General features: G+C 42.6%; 1 protein-coding gene across 1 annotated transcript; it reads right to left on the bottom strand.

The window, feature by feature from the left end:
- Positions 1 to 3,250: 3,250 nt before the first annotated feature.
- On the bottom strand, positions 3,251 to 11,400 carry LOC112230630 (olfactory receptor 1-like). Its single transcript, XM_042311232.1, has 7 exons — positions 11,324 to 11,400; positions 10,770 to 10,964; positions 10,151 to 10,203; positions 8,915 to 9,136; positions 8,627 to 8,743; positions 8,301 to 8,498; positions 3,251 to 3,509 (listed from the first exon to the last, which is right to left on the bottom strand). The coding sequence occupies exons 2-7, from the start codon at positions 10,914 to 10,916 to the stop codon at positions 3,251 to 3,253; spliced, it is 996 nt and encodes a 331-aa protein (XP_042167166.1). The 5' UTR covers positions 10,917 to 10,964; positions 11,324 to 11,400.
- Positions 11,401 to 16,022: the final 4,622 nt, after the last annotated feature.

The raw sequence follows: 16,022 nt of genomic DNA, 5'->3' as shown, positions 1-16,022 counted from the left end.
GTCCCCTGAATGATCATCTGCTAGCATGCTAGCCACGGTCCTCTAGCTGTCTAGAGCATATTGGACTGTTAGCTGAATATGTACATCGGCCAATTTCTTGTGCCTCTATACCTATTTTGGCAATTGGACTGGACCCCTTTTACTACACGGAACCCTGCTTATCCATCACGACTGGACTACCGACGTAATCTGCCCAAGGTTTTTTTTTTACCAACAGGCCCCTCCGTCGTGATGTCTCCTGAATGCTCATCTGCTAGCCTGCTAGCCACGGCCCGCTAGCTGTTTAGAGAATATTGGACTGTTAGCGGAAGAGACCCATCGGTAAATTTCTTGGGCCACTATACTGTATAGTACATACTATATACTATATATATTTTGCCAATTGGACTGGACCCCCTTCACTAAACGGAACCCTACTAATCCACCACAACTGGTTTGCCAACGTAACAGCACGAGGAGGCTCCGCACGAGGAGGCTATAACAGACTTATTTTGTCGCGACGTCCCTCTAAGGCCCTTCTGCTAGCTTGCCAGCACCGGCCCGCTAGCTGTCTAAATTGCCGTGTCTCTAGCCAGCCTAACTACTCACTGGACCCTTATGATCACTCGGCTACGCATGCCTCTCCCTAATGTCAATATGCCTTATCCATTGCTGTTCTGGTTAGTGATTATTGTCTTATTTCACTATAGAGCCTCAAGCCCTGCTCAATATGCCTTATCTGAATTCTGGCTTAGGAAGACCACCAAAAACCCTGAAATGTCCATCCCTAAACATTTTCCAACAAGATAGAAATGCCAAAGTGGGCGGAGTTGCAATCTACTGCAGAGATAGCCTGCAGAGTTCTGTCTTTCTATCCAGGTCTGTATCCAAACAATTTGACCTTCTACTTTTAAAAATCCATCTTTCCAGAAACAAGTCTCTCACTGTGGCTGCTTGCTATAGACCACCCTCTCCCCCCAGCTGTGCCCTGGACACCATATGTGAATTGATTGCCCCCCATCTATCTTCAGAGCTCGTGCTGCTAGGTGACCTAAACTGTGACATACTTAATAATACCCTGGCCATCCTACAATCTAAGCTTGATGCCCTCAACCTCACACAAATTATCAATGAACCTACCAGGTACAACCCCAAATCCGTAAACACAGGCACCCTCATAGATATCATCCTAACCAACTTGCCCTCCAAATACACCTCTGCTGTCTTCAACCGAGATCTCATCGATCACTGTCACATTGCCTGCACCCGTATTGGGTCTGCGGTCAAACGACCACCCCTCATCACTGTCAAAAGCTCCCTCAATCACTTCAGCGAGCAGGCCTTTCTAATCAACCTGGCTCTGGTATCCTGGAAGGATATTGACCTCATCCCGTCAGTAGAGGATGCCTGCTTATTCTTTAAAAGTGCCTTCCTCACCATCTTAAATAAGCATACCACATTGAAAAAATGTAGAACCAGGAACAGATATAGCCCTTGGTTCACACCAGACCTGACTGCCCTTGACCAGCACAAGAACATTATGTGGGATACTGCATTAGCATTGAATAGCCCCCGTGATATGCAACTTTTCAGGGAAGTTAGGAACCAATTTACACAGGCAGTTAGGAAAGTAAAGGCTAGCTTTTTCAAACAGAAATTTGCATCCTGTAGCACAAACTCAAAAAAGTTCTGCGACAGTGTAAAGTCCATGGAGAATAAGAGCACCTCCTCCCAGCTGCCCACTGCACTGAGGCTAGGAAACTCTGTCACCACCGATAAATCCACTATAAAGCATTTTTCTACGGCTGGCCATGCTTTCCACCTGGCTACCCCTACCCTGGTCAACAGCCCTGCACACCCCACAGCAACTCGCCCAAACCTTCCCCATTTCTCCTTCACCCAAATCCAGGTAGATGATGTTCTGAAAGAACTGCAAAATCTGGACCCCTACAAATCAGCCAGGCTAGACAATCTGGACCCTCTCTTTCTAATATTATCTGCCGAGATTGTTGCAACCCATATTACTAGCCTGTTCAACCTCCCTTTCGTATCATCTGAGATTGGAAAGCTGCCGCGGTCATCCCCCTCTTCAAAGGGGGAGACACTCTAGACCCAAACTGCTACAGACCTATATCTATCCTACCCTGCCTTTTTAAGGTCTTAAAAAGCAAAGTTAAACTCTTATGGATCCCGTCGCGCGCCAATCCCTTTAGATCGATTTGACAACATCCAGTGAATTTGCAGTGCGCCAAATTCAAAAACAGAAATACTCATAACAAAAATTCACAAAACATACATGGCTAATACATCAAAATAAAGCTTAACTTCTTGTTAATCCATCCGCAGTGTCAGATTTCAAAAAGGATTTACGGCGAAATCATGTGATTATCTGAGGAAAGCACCCCGCATACAAACACATGAAAATCATATTTCAACCATCCAGGTGCGACACAAAAGTCAGAAATAACGATATAATTGATGCCTTACTTTTGAAGATCTTCTTCTGTTGGCACTCCAAAATGTCCCAGAAACATCACAAATGGTCCTTTTGTTCGATAAATTCCTTCTTTATGTCAATTTATTTGGCGCATTTGATTCAGAAATCCACTAGTTCCAACTCGCCCAACATGACTACAAAGTATCTAATAAGTTACCTGTAAACTTGGTCCAAACATTTCAAACAATAAACAAGCCAATAACACAATAAACAAGTCAATGACACAGTAGAAAAAAGAAAGTCTACATACAGTGTGTGCAAAAGGCATGAGGAGGTAGGCAATAAATAGGCCATAGGAGCGAATAATTACAATTTAGCAGATTATAGTAGAATGCATCCCCCAAACAACTACCCCGGGCCATCCGAGCCTGGTTCCTCTCTAGGGTGTTAATCCTTCTATGGTGTTAATCCTTCTAGGGTGTTCATCCTTCTAGGGTGTTAATCCTTCTAGGGTGTTAATCCTTCTAGGGTGTTTTTACTGGTTCTAATGTATTGCTTCTAATTCTGCTTGCTGGGCACTTTGTAAAACTGAGATGTAGAAAGGGTTTTATAATTAGATTTGATTTGTATTAGAGTTCTATCCAGATTTTTTATTATGTAATTTTCTATATGGCTTTAAAGGAATATCGCCAAAATAATATAAATATTTAATTTAGAAGAAAAACAATTTTACATTTAATTGAAACAATTATTCACTATGGCAGATACAGTATATCTTACACAGCATATCAATCAAAAACAAGTCAAACAGAGATATAAATAAATAGTAACACTTCATGTTGATTGGTTCAGCACCACAGCTCTCTGTGCTCTTCTTTTACTAAGCAGCTTCTTGGCCGATTCCTTAAACTCCTCTGTCTTTAGAACATATACGAAGGGGTTGAGCATGGGCGGCAGCACCAAAGTCAGGGAGAGGTTGAATATCCGGGCGTTGGTTGGTATGATTGGGTGAAGGAGGTAGGTGATATTAATAGGCAGGTAGAATATGGCTACGAGTATCAGGTGTGAGGTACACGTCTTCAAGCCTCTGACTCTGAGAGAGAGAGAGAGAGAGGGAGAGAGAATGACAGAGAGAGGGAGAGAGAGAGAAGGAGAGGAGAAGTGTCAGTACAGTGAGTCATAACCTATCCAGTTCAATGGCATTCTCAATCTTTACCAGCCTTTCTCACCATAACAAGTCCATCACTCTAACATGCACACACTGTACAGTCTATACAAAAGAATGTGGACACCCATTCAAAGGAGTGGATTCAGCTATTTCAGCCTCACCCGTTGCTGACAGGTGTATAAAATGGAGCACACAGCCATGCAATCTCCATTAACATGCAGTGGCAGCAGTAGAATGGCCTTACTGAGGAGATCAGTGACTTCCAACATAGTACTGCCATAGGATGCTACTTCTCCAACAAGTCAGTTCATCACATGTCTGACCTGCTTGAGCTACCCAGCTGAACTGTAAGTGCTGTTAATGTGAAGTGGAAACGTCTAGGTGTCACGATCGTCGTATGAGTGAGACCAAGGCCCAGCGTAGTAATGAATGAATGAATGAATGAATGAATGAAACACTTAACAAAACCAACAAACGACACGTGAAGCTATACAACTTAGTGCAGACAGGCAACTAAACATAGTCAAGATCCCACAACACAAATTAGGAAAATGGCTACCTAAATATGATCCCCAATCAGAGACAACTATTAACAGCTGTCTTTGATTGGGAACCATATCAGGCCAACATAGACATACAAAAACCCCTAGATATACAAAAACCCTAGACATACAAAAACTAGAGTACCCACCCTAGTCACACCCTGACCTAACCAACATATATAGAAAAACAGAGATATCTAAGGTCAGGACGTGACACTAGGAGCAACAATGACTCAGCCACGAAGTGGTAGGCCACACAATGTCACAGAATGGGACGAATGCTGAAGCATGTAAAGCGTAAAAATTGTCTGTCCTCAGTTGCAACACACGCTACCTAGTTTCAAACTGCCTCTGGAAGCAACGTCAGTGCAATAACTGTCTGTCAGGAGCTTCATCAAATGGATTTCAATTCAATGGAGTATCCGCACACAAGCCAAAGATCACCATGCACAATGCCACGCGTCAGCTAGAGTGGTGTAAAGCTTTCCGCCATTGGACTCATTGGAACAATGGAAACCGGCAGTCCGACGGATGAATCTGGGTTTTGCAGATGCCAGGAGAACGCTACCTGCCCCAATGCATAGTGCCAACTGTAAAGTTTGGTGAAGGAGGAATAGTGGCCTGGACCTGTTTTTTAATGGTTCGGGCTAGGCCCCTTAGATCCAGTAGCTTCCGGCGCCGACAGAGATGGCCGCCTCGCTTCGCGTTCCTAGGAAACTATGCAGTTTTTTGTTTTTTTACATGTTATTTCTTACATTAGTACACCAGGTCATCTTAGGTTTCATTACATACAGTCGAGAAGAACTACTGAATATAAGATCAGCGTCAACTCACCATCAGTACGACCAAGAATATGTTTTTCGCGACGCGGATCCTGTGTTCTGCCTTACAAACAGGACAACGGAGTGGATTCCATGCAGCGACCCAAAAAAACGACTCCGAAAAAGAGGGAAACGAGGCGGTCTTCTGGTCAGACTCCGGAGACGGGCACACCGTGCACCACTCCCTAGCATTCTTCTTGCCAATGTCCAGTCTCTTGACAACAAGGTTGATGAAATCCGAGCAAGGGTAGCATTCCAGAGGGACATCAGAGACTGTAACGTTCTTTGCTTCACGGAAACATGGCTCACTGGAGAGACGCTATCCGAGGCGGTGCAGCCAGCGGGTTCTCCACGCATCGCACCGACAGAAACAAACATCTTTCTGGTAAGAAGAGGGGCGGGGGGCGTATGCCTTATGACTAACGTGACATGGTGTGATGAAAGAAACATACAGGAACTCAAATCCTTCTGTTCACCTGATTTAGAATTCCTCACAATCAAATGTAGACCGCATTATCTACCAAGAGAATTCTCTTCGATTATAATCACAGCCGTATATATCCCCCCAAGCAGACACATCGATGGCTCTGAACAAACTTTATTTAACTCTCTGCAAACTGGAAACAATTTATCCGGAGGCTGCATTCATTGTAGCTGGGGATTTTAACAAGGCTAATCTGAAAACAAGACTCCCTAAATTTTATCAGCATATCGATTGCGCAACCAGGGGTGGAAAGACCTTGGATCATTGTTACTCTAACTTCCGCGACGCCTATAAGGCCCTGCCCCGCCCCCTTTCGGAAAAGCTGACCACGACTCCATTTTGTTGATCCCTGCCTACAGACAGAAACTAAAACAAGAGGCTCCCACGCTGAGGTCTGTTCAACGCTGGTCTGACCAAGCTGACTCCACACTCCAAGACTGCTTCCATCACGTGGACTGGGAGATGTTTCATATTGCGTCAGATAACAACATTGACGAATACGCTGATTCGGTGTGCGAGTTCATTAGAACGTGCGTTGAAGATGTCGTTCCCATATAGCAACGATTAAAACATTCCCTAACCAGAAACCGTGGATTGATGGCAGCATTTGTGTGAAACTGAAAGCGCGAACCACTGCTTTTAATCAGGGCAAGGTGTCTGGTAACATGACTGAATACAAACAGTGCAGCTATTCCCTCTGCAAGGCTATTAAACAAGCTAAGCATCAACTGAGCTAAACGACTACCGCCCCAGCCCAGTCAGCACTCACTTCCGTCATCATGAAGTGCTTTGAGAGACTAGTCAAGGACCATATCACCTCCACCCTACCTGACACCCTAGACCCACTCTAATTTGCTTACCGCCCAAATAGGTCCACAGACGATGCAATCTCAACCACACTGCACACTGCCCTAACCCATCTGGACAAGAGGAATACCTATGTGAGAATGCTGTTCATCGACTACAGCTCGGCATTCAACACCATAGTACCCTCCAAGCTCGTCATCAAGCTCGAGACCCTGGGTCTCGACCCCGCCCTGTGCAACTGGGTACTGGACTTCCTGATGGGCCGCCCCCAGGTGGTGAGGGTAGGCAACAACATCTCCTCCCCGCTGATCCTCAACACTGGGGCCCCACAAGGATGCGTTCTGAGCCCTCTCCTGTACTCCCTCTTCACCCACGACTGCGTGGCCACGCACGCCTCCAACTCAATCATCAAGTTTGCGGACGACACAACAGTGGTAGGCTTGATTACCAACAACGACGAGACGGCCTACAGGGAGGAGGTGAGGGCCCTCGGAGTGTGGTATCAGGAAAATAACCTCACACTCAACGTCAACAAAACAAAGGAGATGATTGTGGACTTCAGGAAACAGCAGAGGGAACACCCCCTATCCACATCGATGGAACAGTAGTGGAGAGGGTAGCAAGTTTTAAGCTCCTCGGCATACACATCACAGACAAACTGAATTGGTCCACTCACACAGACAGCATCGTAAAGAAGGCGCAGCAGCGCCTCTTCAACCTCAGGAGGCTGAAGAAATTCGGCTTGTCACCAAAAGCACTCACAAACTTCTACAGATGCACAATCGAGAGCATCCTGACGGGCTGTATCACCGCCTGGTACGGCAACTGCTCCGCCCTCAACCGTAAGGCTCTCCAGAGGGTAGTGAGGTCTGCACAACGCATCACCGGGGGCAAACTACCTGCCCTCCAGGACACCTACACCACCCGATGTTACAGGAAGGCCATAAAGATCATCAAGGACATCAACCACCTGAGCCACTGCCTGTTCACCCCGCTATCATCCAGAAGGCGAGGTCAGTACAGGTGCATCAAAGCTGGGACCGAGAGACTGAAAAACAGCTTCTATCTCAAGGCCATCAGACTGTTAAACAGCCACCACTAACATTGAGTGGCTGCTGCCAACACACTGACACTGACTCAACTCCAGCCACTTTAATAATGGGAATTGATGGGAAATGATGTAAATATATCACTAGCCACTTTAAACAATGCTACCTTGTATAATGTTTACATACCCTACATTATTCATCTCATATGCATACGTATATACTGTACTCTATATCATCGACTGCATCCTTATGTAATACATGTATCACTAGCCACTTTAACTATGCCACTTTGTTTACATACTCATCTCATATGTATATACTGTACTCAATACCATCTACTGTATCTTGCCTATGCTGCTCTGTACCATCACTCATTCATATATCCTTATGTACATATTCTTTATCCCCTTACACTGTGTATAAGACAGTAGTTTTGGAATTGTTAGTTAGATTACTTGTTGGTTATTACTGCACTGTCGGAACTAGAAGCACAAGCATTTCGCTACACTCGCATTAACATCTGCTAACCATGTGTATGTGACAAATAAAATTTGATTTGATTTGATTTGAGTAAAGGGACATCTTAACGCTGCAGCATTCAATGACATTCTAATGGATTCTGTGCTTCCAACTATGTGACAACACTTTGGGGAAGGCCCTTTTCTGTTTCAGCATGACAATGCACAGAGCACTGACCTCAAACCCATCAAACAACTTCGGGATGAAATGGAACACCGACTGCAAGCCATCAGTCCCCGACCTCACTAATGCTCTTGTGGCTGAATGGAGAGTGGAGAGTGTTATAACAGCAACGGGGGGACCAACTCCAAATTAATGGCCATGATTTTGGAATGAGATGTCTGACGAGCAGTATGTGTGTCCACATACTTTTGGTCATAAGGTGTAGGTCTGAGGCAGCAGAACAAGAGCTATATATTTATATTTATAATCAAAATATATATTTATATTTATATGTGGTTAAATCTCTGACTCTGATCAGTATGACTTCTCACCTGTCCTGGGGCAGTGTGATGGTGACCAGGGCATGTGTGATACAGATGTATGATGATATGATGAAGACCATGGGGAAATAGAGCATTAAACAGGGGTTGAGATAAGATATTACTATGTTAGGGACCACATCAGAACAGGGGGCCGCCAGACGGAACAGGGGACCGTGGTCACAGAAGTAGCTGTTGATCACCAGAGACCTACAATACAAGACATCTTCATTGTCCACATGTTACAGTGATCAACTGATCATTTATTTTTACAGCACCCGGCCCGGGATTCAAACCGGTAACCTTTTGGCAACAGGTTCACCTCCTCAGCCACCTACCGACAAAAGGAGAGTCGGGTGATGAAGAACACAGCCAGAAACACCAGGAACACAGCAAACGCCCAGGCAGCACCCGTCAGCTGGAACATGGACCTGTGAGTCACTATCATATGGTACCTATATGGACAGTGGAAAGAAGCTGTTAACAGGGATTTTAGATGCAGTGTATTGATATATCAGGTTGAATTGTCAGTGAAAGCAGAAACATTATTATCACACAAGGGGCAATTATGAAGGCCTTTTAAATTGTATTTTTTGAATTATTAGATTTGATGTATTATCTGAGACCTGAGCGGGTAGCAGATGGCCACCAGTCTGTCGTAAGAGAGGATGATGAGGTTGAAGGACTGCATGTTGAGGAAGAGGAAGATGAAGAAGAGGCTTGCGAGGCACTGGTTGTAGGAGATGAGCTGTCTGCTGAACAGGAACGTATCCAGGAGCTTGGGGACCATGGCAGTGCTCCCACACACGTCTGTGAAGGCCAGGTTGAACACAGCAATGCACTTGGGGCTGTAAGGGTAAGATCCTGACTTGATTATCTCCATGGGGAAATGTTTGTTTGTGCACTAGACACAGGACATAGACAATTACAGAGAAGGTAAATACAATCAATCAGTAAAGAAGTAGACAAAAAGTGCAGATCCTAAACATCTTTACACTGTCATCTGTAATGTGTATGTTATCAACTATAGACCATCCAGCTGAACCTAATGGTGGTTTTCATTCAGAATCAACTATAGACCATCCAGCTGAACCTAATGGTGGTTTTCATTCATAATCAACTATAGACCATCCAGCTGAACCTAATGGTGGTTTTCATTCAGAATCAACTATAGACCATCCAGCTGACCTAATGGTGGTTTCAATTCAGAATCAACTATAGACCATCCAGCTGAACTTAATGGTGGTTTTCATTCAGAATCAACTATAGACCATCCAGCTGAACTAATGGTGGTTTTCATTCAGAATCAACTATAGACCATCCAGCTGAACCTAATGGTGGTTTTCATTCAGAATCAACTATAGACCATCCGGCTGATCTAATGGCGGTTTTCATTCATAATCAACTATAGACCATCCAGCTGAACCTAATGGTGGTTTTCATTCATAATCAACTATAGACCATCCAGCTGGACCTAATGGTGGTTTTCATTCAGAATCAACTATAGACCATCCAGCTGATCTAATGGTGGTTTTCATTCAGAATCAACTATAGACCATCCAGCTGATCTAATGGTGGTTTTCATTCAGAATCAACTATAGACCATCCAGCTGACTTAATGGTGGTTTTCATTCAGATGCCTTATTGAGAGGCAGGCCGGTAACCAGGGATACAGTTGAAATCCCGAGCTGATGGGGGGAATCTAAAAGGAGTGAACTAGCAGCCAGAGCCCCTGTGCTACTTCAGCTTGTGTTGTTTGTGTTGTGGTTCATCTGGTTGGGTTCTGGAACTGCAAAAATACAGTCCAATAAAGGTGGAATTCTGCTGTATTATTACCACTGAGATAAAAGAGGACTGATTACCTGTGGAGACTGTTGTCCATGTAGATAACCATCATGACGAAGGTGTTGCCCACCTAGACCCAATACACACACACACACACACACACACACACACACACACACACACACACACACACACACACACACACACACACACACACACGCACACAGGAGAAAATATGAACCACAATGTAAATAGAGGTAAATTCATTTTTCACTTTTCATTTTTCACCTGTTGACTATGGGTGACCCCCAGCTGAAATGTTACTGCACCATATCAGGTTTTCTTAAGTAAAACAAAATGTGTGCTTTCAATTGGAAAGTGAAAACTTTAGTAAATAAAGTGGATCAAATCAAATCAAAGTTCATTTGTCACATTCCTTGAATACAACATGTGTAGACCTTACAATGAAATGTTTACTTACAGGCTCAACTAGCTGACCCTGGCCGTACGTAACACCCTGGCCTGGAGCTAGTTAGTAACAGACTGTAACAGAGCTATTTAGTAACAGCCTGGACCACAGCTATTTAGCAACAGCCTGGACCACAGATATTTAGCAACAGCCTCGACCAGAGCTAGTTTTTAACAGCGTAGACCAGAGCTATTTTGTAACAGCGTAGACCAGAGCTATGGACTAACCAGAGACATGATGTATACGAAGCAGAGGAAGATGTAATAGTACTTCATGTGGGGGATGTCGATGAAACCACTGATGAAGAAGTAAGGGGGTCGGATAATGGGGTCAATGTTCTCTGTCTGGTTAGGGTCAGAGGTCAGGTAACTCATGGTGGTGACTGGTGGTGTTATCAGTGATTCCTCCTGGCTCGTAATAATCTGTGGAAATATAAAATAAATACATTACTGTTTTTTAATTCACCTGTTGAGACATTGCAATGGGTGAAACATCATCAATACAAGGGCAAATATCCAAGTTCAATTGTCTATTGTTTATGTAATTATATTTAAAAAACTAAGAATATAATTAATTTAACTGACAACAAAGTACGAAATAGAATCCATTTGACTTTTACCTCAGATACAGTTAAACAATACTAATGAATAATCCATGGAATAGCACTGGAAAGGTGATATTGGTTTCACGTTCCCTCCATTAGAATAACTCTTACCTGTTGAACCCTCATACTGTATAGTTTAACATGGTACAACTACATACTGCAGAAACTAATTCTTACCTGGTCTTACCACAGACTTGATCCAAATGTCTCTCTTCAGTAGTCTGGTGATGTGTGTTGGACTGAAGAACAATTTGTGGTGCTGGCTCTGAGTCCACCTCCACTGTTCTACCTGCAGCCCCATGGTAAATATGTAGTAGGAGGTCCCCTGTGGACCACCGTAGTTGTGTATGACACACCTTGATTGAGTGAAGAAGACATGTCGGAGATGAATACCCTTGCTGTTGGTGTTGTTGTTGTTGTGTGGTTGTCATAGGACACATCTCAATGCCCTTCTGGATCTACCAACCACACAGGCTGAGAAGAGAGAGGAGGGAAACGAAATAAAGAGGAGGTAAGAGAGAGGAAGGAGGAGAGAGAAAGAAGAGAAAGCAGAGAGAAATAGGAGAGTTGACCATTCAGATCTCATCAAAGTTACATTTTTTATGTTTTGGTAATTGTGGTAATTTTAATAATTTAGCAGACACCCTCTTCCAGTTGAGCTAATGAATTGAGCTAATGACAGTAGCGTAAAGTACTTAAGTGAAACTACTTTAAGGTGCTAATTAAGTCGTTTTTGGGGGGGGTATCTGTACTTCCCTTAATATTTATATTTTTGACAAGTTTTACTTTTACTTCACTACATTCCTTAAGAAAATATTGTACTTTTACTCCAGGATGATAACTAGAACTCTATCTATTTGTAGTTTCATATTGTCACGACTTCTGCCGAAGTTGGCTCCCCTGCCTGTTCGGGTGGTGCTCGGCGGTCGTCGTCACCGTCCTACTAGCCGCTACCGATCCCTTTTTCGTTTGTCTGTTGGTTTTGTCTTATTCGTTTCACCTGTGTGTATTTTGGTTTAATTAGCATCCCTATATGTAGTAGTTTGACCCGCCCTTGTTTTGTGCGGGATTGTCTTTTGTTACGTGTGTACATATTAGGTTGTGGTGTATTTTATTTTCTATACTGGACACCCTGTGGTTTTGGGTTGTCTGGTATAGTGTTGCGCCCTGTATTGTATTGGGCTTATCAGTTTGGTGTGCAATAGTAAAGCACTTTACTCCGTTACTCTCTCTCTGCGTCTGATTCCTGCACACACACGTAGTCCCGCGTGACACATATAGGATGATTTCTAAACATCTATCTATGTGTAGTATCATAGAGGATGATTACCAGACCTCTATCTATCTGTAGTATTACAGAGGATAATTACTAGACCTCTATCTATCTGTAGTATCATAGAGGATGATTACCAGACCTCTATCTATCTGTAGTATCATAGAGGATGATTACTAGACTTCTATCTATCTGTAGTATCATAGAGGATAATTACTAGACCTCTGTCTATCTGTAGTATTATAGAGGATGATTACCAGACCTCTATCTATCTGTAGTATCATAGAGGATGATTACCAGACCTCTATCTATCTGTAGTATTACAGAGGATAATTACTAGACCTCTATCTGTTTGTAGTATTACAGAGAATGATTACTAGACCTGTCACACCCTGACCATAGTTTGCTTTGTATGTTTTTATGTTTTGGTTGGTCAGGGTGTGATCTGAGTGGGCATTCTATGTTGGATGTCTTGTTTGTCTATTTCTATGTCTGGCCTGATATGGTTCTCAATCAGAGGCAGGTGTTAGTCATTTCACTGTGTGTTTGCGGGTGATTGTTTCTGTCTTTGTGTTTGTTGTCACCAGATAGGCTGTTTCGGTTTTCGTGTTACGTTTATTGTGTTTTTGTATTTTGATTCGTGTTTACTTTGTTTGATTAAACATGGATCGCAATAGCCACGCCGCATTTTGGTCTGACTCTCTTTCACATAAGGAAAACCGTTACAAGACCTCTATCTATCTGTAGTATTACAGAGGATAATTACTAGACCTCTATCTATCTGTAGTATCATAGAGGATGATTACCAGACCTCTATCTATCTGTAGTATCATAGAGGATGATTACTAGACCTCTATCTATCTGTAGTATCATAGAGGATGATTACTAGACCTCTATCTATCTGTAGTATCATAGAGGATGATTACTAGACCTCTATATATCTGTAGTATTACAGAAGATAATTACTAGACCTCTATCTATCTGTAGTATTACAGAGGATGATTACCAGACCTCTATCTATCTGTAGTATCATAGAGGATGATTACCAGACCTCTATCTATCTGTAGTATTATAGAGGATGATTACCAGACCTCTATCTATCTGTAGTATTATAAATGATGATTACCAGACCTCTATCTATCTGTAGTATTATAGAGGAGGATTACCAGACCTCTATCTATCTGTAGTATCATAGAGGATGATTACCAGACCTCTATCTATCTGTAGTATCATAGAGGATGATTACCAGACCTCTATCTATCTGTAGTATCATAGAGGATGATTACCAGACCTCTATCTATCTGTAGTATCATAGAGGATGATTACCAGACCTCTACCTATCTGTCAACACATGAGTATCCTTATGAGTACACAGTCAGGCTAATGAGATATCTAATGAGGACCGGCTTGTCCACATAGCTTAGAAACACTCTCTGCAGATGAAAGAGAGAGATAGATAGAAGGAGAGAGAGAGCAACTCATGTGTAAGCAACAGGCCAATCCCAGCTAACAACAAATGTTCCCACAACTTTAGAGAATGTTCCCTTAGGAGTCTCATTACGTCATTAACTAACCATTAGGAATGTTCCCGTGTTGTGCATGGAATTTTTTCAAGAATCCAATCCCTTCAAGTCAAATAGAACTTACCCAGAACATGATATGAATATTCTAAAAAGTCTCAGGAGAACGTTTAAAATACTTTGTAAAATTTTTTAAAATAACATTACACATCATATCTCATTACTGTTGCTGAGCCAATTAAGGCCCTGATTGTTGAACTACTGATCCATTCGCTGCTCTTTGTCTGTTGACAAAGTTAGGGATAGCCACACAGTGCTTTTAAGATAGTGTTTTCAACTTAACATATTTGACACACATGATTACATTGTGCGTGTTCAATTAATGAGTCGTTGTTATTCAACAAATCCTCACGTGCGATTATGAACTCACAATCTCTTGGTTTACGTTACTCCGATCCTCCTGCTACGCCACCACATCCAGTTAAGTTATTCGGACTATTCTCTCATGATTGATTTTATTGAATTATTTCAGAAAGAAGAAGAAACCCCCACACTGCTCTTGATAGTATCACTGCTCTTTATTAAGCTTTACGTATCAGAAAGGCCTTCGTCAGAAAGTGCTTTTAATTTGGCATTCTTCTTTTTTCTCATCTTACTCAACTGTTACCATGTCCCTGCAACAAAGATAGCTCAGATGTGTCTTTTAAAATACTATTTCAGCAAATGTTGGTGGGGCATCTGAACCTGTTTTAATGATACTCCCGAATCTCTATGATCAATGAAATATTTTCTTGATTATACTTTTAACAGAGCTGGGATTTACTTCAATGTGCATTCACCCTATTGCTTCCACCTATCAAGTTGTTTCAGAGTGCTTAGTGAGGATGGGTTAGGGATTCTTCTGGACAGGACCTAAATATACTGGCCTAATAACCACATGCCCTAGACATATTCCTTATTGGGACAGTGGTTAGAGCGATCATTGGTGCTGGTGGCCTGGGTTTGAGACCCAGGCCTGTCATATTCATTATTTGGCAGCAGTTAAAACACACTTTTCTCAGTTAATTAAATGCAGTTTCCCATTTTACATTTGAAAACTTTCCAGTCCAATATCAAACAACCACGAAGAGGTAGGCTCTCTCTCCCTCAGTTGTCTATGTACATCAACAACTAGCTAATGTTAGCCAGAGTGAGGTGAGCTCAACTCTAATGAGCAAACAGTAGATAAACACTTTTTCTGCTTTTAGTTGGCCGTCAACATACCACTGATGAATGATGAACGATGGGGAATGTCCCAACTGTCCCAACCCACATTGTCCCAATGTCCCAACCCACATTTTGACAACTGAATGTGAACTTGCCTGCCTGCTAATTTGATCAATGCCAAATCCGTTTCATTGATAACTAGAGATATGCTAACTGTTGACAACATTGCTAGCATAGCTAGCTAGCAAAGTGATTCACATTTCTTGCTAGTTAACCAATTGGCATCTGCATCTGTAGCTTTAGCCACCGAAAACGATATGGGGGGGAAAGTCATTCACCCACTTTTCAAGGACATGACATCCTCCCTAGCTAACATTAGGCCTTGTGTGTTTAGCTTGCTAAATAAATAGCTACATAAATAGATAAGCTAGCCTATTTGCCACATTACTCAATGTCATGGAATTTTGAGTCAAATTTAACCTAATTTTAAAACTTCATAGAAAGTTGTCTTGGTAGCATGTACTGCGAATTTTATATTTTTATTGATATTATGATTGTCTGTTGGATTCCAATCACCAAAGTAGTTAAAATGCTGTTCATCCAACTTTAAATTGTTGAAATAAGTAAGTTCCCATGAAATGTGTCTGGAACATTGTTTGATATTGGACTGTGAAGGTGGTAAATGACATTTTAATGGCACCGGACCGAGGCTCTGCATCTGTCCTCGTGCTCCTAGACCTTAGTGCTGCTTTTGATACCATCGATCACCACATTCTTTTGGAGAGATTGGAAACCCAAATTGGTCTACACGGACAAGTTCTGGCCTGGTTTAGATCTTATCTGTCGGAAAGATATCAGTTTGTCTCTGTGAATGGTT

The sequence above is a fragment of the Oncorhynchus tshawytscha genome, linkage group LG33 (genome assembly GCF_018296145.1).
Source record: "Oncorhynchus tshawytscha isolate Ot180627B linkage group LG33, Otsh_v2.0, whole genome shotgun sequence".
In the NCBI taxonomy this organism is placed as follows: domain Eukaryota; kingdom Metazoa; phylum Chordata; class Actinopteri; order Salmoniformes; family Salmonidae; genus Oncorhynchus; species Oncorhynchus tshawytscha.
Note: the sequence above shows the minus strand (reverse complement) of the source record. Positions and strands in the feature narration are given on the sequence as shown.

What these genes read in the sequence shown, in the direction of transcription:
- LOC112230630 (XM_042311232.1), bottom strand. Translation starts at nt 10,916, where the DNA reads ATGAGTTACCTGACCTCTGACCCTAACCAGACAGAGAACATTGACCCC. An exon ending in TCGTATACATCATGTCTCTG is followed by an intron (nt 10,204 to 10,769) that starts GTTAGTCCATAG and finishes TATTGGGTCTAG; the next exon opens with GTGGGCAACACCTTCGTCAT. An exon ending in ACCCGACTCTCCTTTTGTCG is followed by an intron (nt 8,499 to 8,626) that starts GTAGGTGGCTGA and finishes CTTGTATTGTAG; the next exon opens with GTCTCTGGTGATCAACAGCT.